General features: G+C 49.5%; 1 protein-coding gene across 1 annotated transcript in view; it reads right to left on the bottom strand.

Annotated features, from left to right (window-relative positions):
- Positions 1–964: 964 nt before the first annotated feature.
- Positions 965–10771, bottom strand: part of nfasca (neurofascin homolog (chicken) a) — a 105644-nt gene continuing 95837 nt past the window's right edge. Inside the window, exons 31-32 of the mRNA XM_072451435.1 lie at positions 6848–6917; positions 965–3217 (exon numbers count right to left, since the gene is read on the bottom strand). Coding sequence (XP_072307536.1) covers positions 2989–3217; positions 6848–6917 — 299 coding nt within the window. The 3' untranslated portion in view covers positions 965–2988. The remainder of the gene's footprint in view (positions 3218–6847; positions 6918–10771) is intronic.

Below are 10771 nucleotides of genomic sequence, written 5' to 3'. Positions count from 1 at the left end.
GGCCCAGGGCGCTGCATTGTGCTGCCTTAACTGCCTCAGTTTTGGTGTGAACCAGGGTTTGTCATTGTTGAAGGTGACTTTGGTGTGTGACGGTATAAAGCTGTCGGACACTGTAGGACGTCACAGTGTCCGTGTACTAAAACTATCTGTGGCAGCTCTGAAAACCTCCCAGTCTGTGATGTCAAAAACACGCGTAGCTCCTGCACGTGGCTCCTGCACGTAGCTCCTGCGCGTAGCTCCTGCACGTAGCTCCTGCACGTAGCTCCTCCACAGCCTCGTTGGTCCACCTCTTAGAAGTCCTCACTACAGGTTTGCAGAGCTTCAGCCTCTGTCTGTACGTGGGGATCAGGTGAACCATGACGTGGTCTGATGAGCCCAGTGCGACTTGGGCCATGGTGCAGAAGGTGTTGCTGACTGTTGTGTAGCAGTGATTCAGTGTGTTCTGTTCTCTGGTCGGGACTTTAATAAACTGTCTGTACTTTGGTAGTTTGTGGCTGAGGTTCCCCTTGTTAAAACATAATTTGCACAGATGTTACCATTTGACACGGTAGCACAGAGGTTAGTGCCCTCGCTTCACAGCAAGAAGGTCCTGGAATTCACACTGTGTGGAGTTTCTCCCCGTATCTGCGCAGGTTTCCTCCGGTTTTCCCGCTATAATGGTGTGAATGAATGCGAGTGTTTACCTCATGTGTTTCATGTTTGCTCATTAACATGCACCGTAACCCTTATAAAAGGTATAAACCATTCCAATAATAGTACTCCTTTAAATACATGCACACTGCAAAACATAACACATCATTTGTCCAAATCAATTTCAATAATTCATACAACAAAATAACTGAAATATATTTGGCACATTTCACAGTAACTGCCCCACTTTTCCATGCCATTCTCCCATGACCCCTGACATGACCCCTGACATGTCCGTAAACATGTGGGTGTGAGAGTGAAGCACACAGAGGCAGGAGGTAGAGAAAAGGAGAGCTTTACTAGAAAGAAGGCATTGCTAGCAGTTCTCTTCTTATATACACACATTATGGGAATATAGGAGCCTTTTAATAGTACCTACAAAAGCAGTTACTTTGCATGGATGCAAGCTTTGGAGGAACTGCTCTGGTGAACAGTGAACAGTTCAAACAGTGAACAGTACGCTCGACAAGATGTAAGATTCAAACACAAAGGGTTGACTTTTGACTTTGCAGTACATTTTGAAGTAAATAATAGAAAGCAAAGACAAAGTATGTGCACAAAACAATAACAATATGTTAAGATGGCATGAAGTCTGTACAGGTTATTGTCACTGCACATTCTCTAAACGTCCACTATGTGTCCACAGGTGCCTCTGACTGACCCTTCTCCACGGCCCGGTGCTGATGGAGGTCAGAGGTCGAGGCTGTTTAAGACATATGGAAACAGGAGACAGAGTGCCTGCCATTACAAACACTCACAGGCCTAACACACTTTTGAAGTGAAGCTGACATAATATTGTGATTGTTGAGCAGTTGATATGAGGTCATTGCTCTGCTACAAGCAAACGGCTCTGTCCATGTCCCTCTTGTCCACCAGGGGGCGCGTTACAATATTGAGTAGAGTACATCCAAAGTAAAGGCACAGAGTAGGAGTGCCATAGACGCGGGAACACACAGCATGACAGTGACTGCAAGATATGAACAAGAATGATGATAAAAACAGCAAATAGATAAGTGAAATAAATGAATAATCTTTTTCTGAACGTAATAACTTAATACAAGCTCTGGGCCCTATTTCTCTCATAGGAGCCTCTCGTGGTCCACACAGGGGCCTCCTGTCCTTCACTGGAGTGTGCACCACAGCAGCAGCTCACAGCCTGTTCCATCTGCTGTGAAAACAACACATTGTGCCAATTTCAAGTTTGGTTTATGTATCATTAAATGTAATGCAAGTATTTCAACTATTTGAAGTTGTATTTTTTTTTTTTTTTTTAAAGATACCTGACCTGAAGTTAAAACGTTCTACAACATGAACACACCCTGTTGTGTAACTGTACACACCCACAACAGCAGAGAGTCAAACAAACAAACAAACTGTAATTGGCAGATATATTAATACTATACACAATGTGTAATAAATATAAATATTAAATAATAAACATTTGACACGGCTAGAAGCACAGGATTAAGGATTTAGCACTGTGACCTGTGAGGTTAGTGAGCCTGACCACACGGTGATGGTCACAAACGTGCTCAAATAAACTCTGTCACCAACAAAAATCAAAGGCAAAGATAGTCTTAGTGTGAAGGTGAAAACAAATGGAAAACACAAGCGCTTGATTTCTTCTCATTCATAACTTTTCTTCAATGGAATAAAACAGTGAGCTTGGCATCTTTGGTGATTTTAAATAAATGGAAAATCTCACGACTCCATTATGTTGTGGCAGATCTTCTCGTACCATTAATTACTCTGTTAACTTTCTACAATTCCCCTATTTATATGTGGAAAAGTCATTGTGTCTTCTTTTTGATATTTAATTGTGTTTTTCTTTCAATAAGACAGATGTTTCTAAATCAGTCGTATCAGAGGAAAAACACGAGTAAATCTTTTGCACATTTAGGAAATGGTAAAACATGCAACTGCAGCAAAGATCCAGGATAGTGCCACATAGAAGGCAAGTTTCAATGTGTTATTAAGCAACGTGTGGTCAAACTAGGACATGCACTGGAGCCGGTCATAGTGCATGGTTTGAGCCGGCGCCAGACAGAGTGTGGGCCGGGCGTCTCAGAGTGAACCGGGCCGAGCCGAGCCAGAGGGAAGGACGCACATATGTTACAAGCAGAGGTCAGACAGTCACTAAAGGGAGAGCAGGAACACTGGCCATAGTGCAAGCAGAGAATCCAAACGTGTGTCCAGACTGTGCTGTCCAGATGCTACAAGGCACACCAAGAGTCCCAGGACAGGAGAGCACCGTCTGCACAGGCCCTGGCTCCGGGCAGAGTCTCAGGGGGCGCGGCTCTATGCCAGGGAGTAGATGGCGTTGACCGGAGACGTTGCCTCTGAGCTCTCGTTGCCCTCCGTCTCGTCTTTGTCCTTCTTCACCGTGTACTGTCCAATGAAGGAGCCGTCCTCGTTAAACTGCCCGTCCCCGCCCTCGCCGTAGTCCACCAGGCTGTCATCGCTCTCCTTCACGTTAGCGTCCAGAGACGTCTGACTGCCCTGGAGAGGCTTGTTGTCCTCGTCACTGCTGTAACACAGGGACAAAGCAGCAGTCAGTGTGGACGTCGGGGAAACACGGACACGACAGGTCAAACACGGCTTCCTCAGGGTTTGGAACAAAGGACTAAAATACGGAAAACGACCTAAAAGTGTTGAAAGAAGGTTTCGAGGTTCACATTTGTATGTGTTTGAGCTCCTGCAGGAGCTAAACACGAGGTACAAACATTCTGCATGTTAGTCATCGCATGCAGTTTGTCAAATGCACTAGCTGCATGCGTGTATATAGGAATATATATAGAAATATATATATAGAAATATATATAAATATGCATATTCCTTGTATTTGTAGCAAAGGCATCATCGTCATCAGCCCTACCCATTATTTAAAGGGGCACCATGTCACTTTTCTAGTGGAGGGTCTCGGCCTGGAATGTTTCACAGTATGGCACTATTTTCTAGGTATTTTGAGTGAATAAATGCAAATGAGATCAGTTTAATGCCATACTGCGAAACATCGCATCGCCATAGAGACAAGTAAGAACCCCCAACCCATTTGGAAAGTTATACAGTGTACCTTTAAATGAACAAACAGCCTAAATGACACTGTAAACGTCGTGGAACCAGGCACTTGTATCCAAGTGATCATTTCCCAAAAACCCTCGATGTGTCAGTTTGAAACATCAGCTTATTCCACTGTCCTTCACTGAGGACACGGTATGTCCTTCACTGAGGACACGGTATGTCCTTCACTGAGGACACGGTATGTCCTTCACTGAGGACACGGTATGTCCTTCTTATGTTCCTCACTTTGGCCTCCCTTCCAGACTTTGAAATGCGTTGACCCTGGTCACTGTAGATGTTCCTCACGGTGGTTCTCCTGCTCAGCGTTTCCCTTCTACATACGTGGCATTAACAACGAAGCGTTCTTCTGCTTCTGCAAATGCTTGCCGTGGCGTTTCCATGCACGTGCTGGTTGCTGGGCGCGGCGCCTCATGCACTTGAATATCAGCAATAGCAGAAGCTGAAGCTTGGGTCAGTGACACTCGGGACACTGAGCCTATATGTCCCAAACATGCTCATGTCCAAACATTGCATCGTGGACCGAGTAATGTAGAGTAAGGACATTCGTCCTCAACACATCGATATACATAATGCAGGGACAATGTATGCACACATTTTCATTCATCTACAACAATAAATGTGTTACTCAAGAACAGCCCACCTGCGGTTATCATCAGAGTCAGGATGAACACAGAATAAGTAGCAGAAAAGTATTGTTCTGGTTCAGCATCATAAACCAGGTATTGTGCAATACCAAATAAAAATACACATCCTTATCTTGTGCAGTTAGACATGCCAGGACCATAACTGCTCAAATCTTTTGAGAGTTGAACTTTGAATGGGAGAAAGGCTCAAACATGAGTGTGTAGCGGTTATTCTCGGGGTCCATACCTCTCCTCAGACCTTGGTGTGAATGAAACAGAAACACATGAAGTACATGAGATCAGCTGAAGGCTGCAGCAGACACACACGTGTAGCACTGAAACACACACGTGTAGCACTGAAACACACACGTGTAGCACTGAAACACACACGTGTAGCACTGAAACACACACGTGTAGCACTGAAACACACACGTGTAGCACTGAAACACACACGTGTAGCACTGAAACACCTCATTCACACACAGTGCACATGGACACTGGGGGCAAAGTGTTCCAGGACAGTATGTCCACTAACTTCTGAATCAGACGAGCTCGGGACGTCTCGGGGGGTGTGTCTGCAGCACTATTACTGCTGCCATATTATTGGATTATTACTGAAACGTCACTTTTGTACATTGTATTACTACAACTATATCTTTGATTATATTAATATACAGTATTTCTACTCCCACATGTGCAATTACTACTACTACCACACCTCTGCCCCGCCCACACCTCTACCCCCTCTACCCCGCCCACACCTCTACCCCCTCTACCCCGCCCACACCTCTACCCCCTCTACCCCGCCCACACCTCTGCCCCGCCCACACCTCTACCCCCTTTGCCCCGCCCACACCTCTACCCCCTCTGCCCGCCCACACCTCTGCCCCGCCCACACCTCTACTCCCTCTGCCCCGCCCACACATGCACAGGTAGAAGAGGAGTGTACCTGTTGCCATTCTCGTCCCTGATTGGGCCATTTCAGCGTGAAGGAGAGAGAGGGTCACACATGAGCACAAAGGACACACATGCAGGGCTCTTATTAGGACACACCCGCAGGGCTCTTATTAGGACACACCCGCAGGGCTCTTAATAGGACACACACGCAGGGCTCTTATTAGAACACACACGCAGGGCTCTTTTTAGGACACACTCGCAGGGCTCTTATTAGGACACACTCGCAGGGCTCTTATTAGAACACACACGCAGCGCTCTTTTTAGGACACACACGCCAGGCTCTCATTAGGACTCTCATTAGGACACATATGCAGGACTCTCATTAGGACACGCACGCAGGGCTCTTATTAGGACACACGTGCGGGGCTCTTATTAGGACACACACGCCGGGTTCTCATTAGGACACACACGAAGGGCTCTTATTAGAACACACACGCAGCGCTCTTTTTAGGACACACACGCCAGGCTCTCATTAGGACTCTCATTAGGACACATATGCAGGACTCTCATTAGGACACGCACGCAGGGCTCTTATTAGGACACACGTGCAGGGCTCTTATTAGGACACACACGCCGGGTTCTCATTAGGACACACACGAAGGGCTCTTATTAGAACACACGTGCAGGGCTCTTATTAGGACACATGGAAATCATGTATAATGTTCAATTGTTTGTGTTGCTCATTCACAAAAATGCAAATACAATATATTTAAGTTTGTGGTTGTGGGAAGGATCCATGAGTACAAATACTGCATAACCACTCTATCTCCCGTCCTGCGGTGTGAATGGTTAGCGCTAATACTTGAGCATGATTCATAGTGTTAAGAAGGTTAATCAGAATGTAAAGAAAAATAACAGGTTAAAGGGATGTTTGCGTGTTAAGTACAGAGAACATGAGATGACTCTCTCCAGAGGCCAGAGTCTAGTAGAACCTGGAAGGAGCATAAAACACACCAGTCACATCACATCCAACATCTAAACAACTGAAGATCTGAAGATCCTAACAACTGACCATCTAAATATCTAAGAATCTGAACATCTAAATAACTGAAGATCTAATACAATGAACAACTGAACATCTAAACATGAAACATCTGAACAAGTGATCTGCTCAACACGAGAGAGCAGACGGCATGAGGTCGGCCCAGCACACATGTGGAGCACCATTTCAAAAGATATTACATTATCTTTGGAAATGGTGAATTGCTATGGCACATTTCATCTTTTTCATCTCACTGAAACCAATGGATACAATTGAATTGGCATTTGTTGGATAAGAACCTTAAGGAAGGAAACGTCAGGGTCAGACAATTGTTGAATAGGAATCATGTAGTGGGCGGGGCAAACTGTTGTTAGCACGCTTTTCACGTCTGCTTCAAAATCAGGGCCTTTCACTCCAAACTATGGATTGTTCAGTTTGGTCAATTAAGTCAGGATATGTTCTGCTCCAGACTCTCGACAGGAAGACACGCGCACAACAGTCATTCTACACTTACTGGTAATCAAAGGAACCATCCTGGTCTTTGTGGTCCACAGGGTCCAGAGGGAGGTCCTTCTTATCGCGCACTGTTGGAGACACATGAGAAAAGTCACTACTGAGCTCTAGCTTCAGCTCACACATCTTACATTTCAACTGCTATTGCAACATTGAAATACAAAGCGTGATTAATTGAATGCATTAAGTATTTATTTCCAGACGCGCTCATTAAACGGGAACTCAAGCCGTGCATTCGGACACATGGAGTTCATGTTATTTACACTCTGTAGTTATTGCAGAGGGGCAAACACACTCATCAGCGCCTGTGGGTCACTGGCAGTGCTGGAAAGAACACTGAAAATGTCTACTCAAGTAAAAGTACAGTTAGATGACGAAAAATGAGCAATAACTGAAGTATGCATGGCAAATACCGGATGCTGGTTAAACTGAAATAAGTCGTTTCAAACCAAAACTCGCATGTTCTCACTGTACTCTGATCTAATGTACTCAAACACAGTACTATGAGTATTTTTAATCAGTAGTTTTCCAGCCCTGGGTAAAGTGAACAGGGGAGGGTTAGTTAGGGACACGCCCAGCACAACACCTACCCAGACGTCCTGTGACAGCCGCCACCCAACCTCCACCTACACATCACACACACTGCAAAACATGAGCACAAGTGGGACACGTCTCTGCAGGGACATGTCCAAACTAGGCCTATGGGTTTGTTCTGCGCACACACACTTCTGAGGACTTCTTCAACATGGAATCAATATGAAACAGTTCGGTCCTGGTCAGTTCTGTCCATTTATGGATCAAACCTGAATAATTTCTTAAAAGAATAAAAGAGGATTTTTTTGGCGCCAAATTTGAGTCTCATTTCCTCGAGGCGTGGACAGCAGATTGGTCCTCCCACATGTCAATCATCCCTTACGTCCTGCTGCACACCCGCAGCCTCTTTCTGGCTCGTTCCCAGCATAAAAAATCCTCTATTATTCCTTTCAACCTTGTCCATGCAAATAAACATTAAATACTGGTAACATACAAAATTGAATAAAAAAAATATTGTATATAGTTATCTATAACTATATGTGTTATGGAATCAGCTCCTGTCCATGTTAAAGAGGCCGACACAGTCTCTTCATTTAGGACCAGGCTCCTCCTCTTTGAAATGGCTTAAGGTCAGGACAGTTAGGAACATAATAGTACAGTGCAGTACAGTTCCCAAGGAGCAACTATACTAGGGCAAGTATGGCAGCTTGAGCACTATCCTCTGATAAAAACTACTTTTCCTATCAACAATATTTCATATTTCAGTTCAGCTGTGTCTGTTCATTGCAGTTCACATGTGGCCCACTCTCCTCTAGGGAGTGTGACTGTTTCAGACGCCTGCTGCTGCTGCTACTGCTACTGCTGCTGCTGCTACTGCTATTGCTACTGCTGCCTGCTACTGCTGCTGCTGCTGCTGCTACTGCTGCTGCTGCTGCTGCTACTGCTGCTGCTGCTGCTACTGCTATTGCTACTGCTGCCTGCTGCTGCTGCTGCTGCTACTGCTGCCTGCTGCTGCTGCTGCTGCTACTGCTGCTGCTGCTGCTGCTGCTGCTGCTGCTACTGCTACTGCTACTGCTGCCTGCTGCTGCTGCCTGCTGCTGCTGCTGCTGCTGCCTGCTGCTGCTGCTGCTGCTGCCTGCTGCTGCTACTGCTGCCTGCTGCCTGCTGCCTGCTGCCTGCTGCCTGCTGCTACTGCTGCCTGCTGCCTGCTGCTGCTGCCTGCTGCCTGCTGCCTGCTGCCTGCTGCCTGCTGCCTGCTGCCTGCTGCTGCTGCTACTGCTGCCTGCTGCCTGCTGCCTGCTGCTGCTACTGCTGCCTGCTGCCTGCTGCCTGCTGCCTGCTGCCTGCTACTGCTGCTGCTGCTGCCTGCTGCTGCTGCTGCTGCCTGCTGCCTGCTGCTGCTACTGCTGCCTGCTGCTGCTGCTGCTGCCTGCTGCTGCTGCTACTGCTGCCTGCTGCTGCTGCTGCCTGCTGCCTGCTGCTGCTGCTGCTGCTGCTGCTACTGCTGCCTGCTGCTGCTGCTGCTGCTGCTACTGCTGCCTGCTGCTGCTGCCTGCTGCCTGCTGCTGCTGCTGCTGCTGCTGCTGCCTGCTGCTGCTACTGCTGCCTGCTGCCTGCTGCCTGCTGCTGCTACTGCTGCCTGCTGCTGCTGCCTGCTGCTGCTGCTGCCTGCTGCCTGCTGCTGCTACTGCTGCCTGCTGCTGCTGCCTGCTGCTGCTGCTGCCTGCTGCTGCTGCTGCTGCCTGCTGCCTGCTGCTGCTACTGCTGCCTGCTGCTGCTGCTGCTGCTGCCTGCTGCTGCTGCTACTGCTGCCTGCTGCTGCTGCCTGCTGCCGCTGCTACTGCTGCCTGCTGCTGCTGCTGCTGCTACTGCTGCCTGCTGCTGCTGCCTGCTGCCTGCTGCTGCTGCTGCTGCTGCCTGCTGCTGCTACTGCTGCCTGCTGCCTGCTGCCTGCTGCTGCTACTGCTGCCTGCTGCTGCTGCCTGCTGCTGCTGCTGCCTGCTACTGCTGCCTGCTGCTGCTGCTGCTGCTGCTACTGCTACTGCTGCCTGCTGCTGCTGCTGCTGCCTGCTGCTGCTGCTGCTGCTACTGCTACTGCTACTGCTACTGCTGCCTGCTGCTGCTGCTGCTGCTGCTGCTGCTACTGCTACTGCTGCCTGCTGCTGCTGCTGCTGCTGCTGCCTGCTGCTGCTGCTACTGCCTGCTGCCTGCTGCCTGCTGCTGCTGCCTGCTGCTGCCTGCTGCTGCTGCTGCTACTGCTGCCTGCTGCTGCTGCTGCTGCTGCTACTGCTACTGCTGCCTGCTGCTGCTGCTGCTGCTGCTGCCTGCTGCTGCTGCTGCTACTGCTGCTGCTGCTGCTGCTGCTGCTGCTGCTGCTGCTGCCTGCTGCTGCTGCTGCTACTGCTGCTGCTGCCTGCTGCTGCTACTGCTGCCTGCTGCTACTGCTGCTGCTGCCTGCTGCTGCTGCTGCTGCTGCTGCCTGCTGCCTGCTGCTGCTACTGCTACTGCTGCCTGCTGCTGCTGCTGCTGCTGCTGCTACTGCTACTGCTGCCTGCTACTGCTGCCTGCTGCTGCTGCTACTGCTGCTGCTGCCTGCTGCTGCTGCTGCCTGCTGCTGCTGCTGCTGCTGCTACTGCTACTGCTGCCTGCTGCTGCTGCTGCTGCTGCCTGCTGCTGCTGCTGCCTGCTGCTGCCTGCTGCTGCCTGCTGCTGCTACTGCTACTGCTGCCTGCTGCTGCTGCTGCTGCTACTGCTGCTGCTGCCTGCTGCTGCTGCTGCTGCTGCTGCTGCTGCTGCTGCTGCTACTGCTACTGCTACTGCTGCTGCTACTGCTACTGCTACTGCTGCCTGCTGCTGCTGCTACTGCTACTGCTGCCTGCTGCTGCTGCTACTGCTGCTGCTGCCTGCTGCTGCTGCTGCCTGCTGCTGCTGCTGCTGCTGCTACTGCTACTGCTGCCTGCTGCTGCTGCTGCTGCTGCCTGCTGCTGCTGCTGCCTGCTGCTGCCTGCTGCTGCCTGCTGCTGCTACTGCTACTGCTGCCTGCTGCTGCTGCTGCTGCTACTGCTGCTGCTGCCTGCTGCTGCTGCTGCTGCTGCTGCTGCTGCTGCTGCTGCTACTGCTACTGCTACTGCTGCTGCTACTGCTACTGCTACTGCTGCCTGCTGCTGCTGCTACTGCTACTGCTGCCTGCTGCTGCTGCTGCTGCTGCTGCTACTGCTACTGCTGCTGCTACTGCTACTGCTACTGCTGCCTGCTGCTGCTGCTACTGCTGCTGCTGCCTGCTGCTGCTGCTGCTGCTGCTGCTGCTGCTGCTGCTGCTGCTGCTCCAGTGATGACTGAACCTTAAGATTCCACAATCCTAATCCTTCCCTGTGAACCTGGACCTCATATG

Source organism: Eucyclogobius newberryi, unplaced genomic scaffold, assembly GCF_026437365.1.
Source record: "Eucyclogobius newberryi isolate DKJ021-1_F unplaced genomic scaffold, fEucNew1.0.hap1 SCAF_19, whole genome shotgun sequence".
NCBI classification, from domain to species: Eukaryota; Metazoa; Chordata; class Actinopteri; order Gobiiformes; family Gobiidae; genus Eucyclogobius; species Eucyclogobius newberryi.
This window is presented reverse-complemented; position numbering and strand designations above follow the sequence as displayed.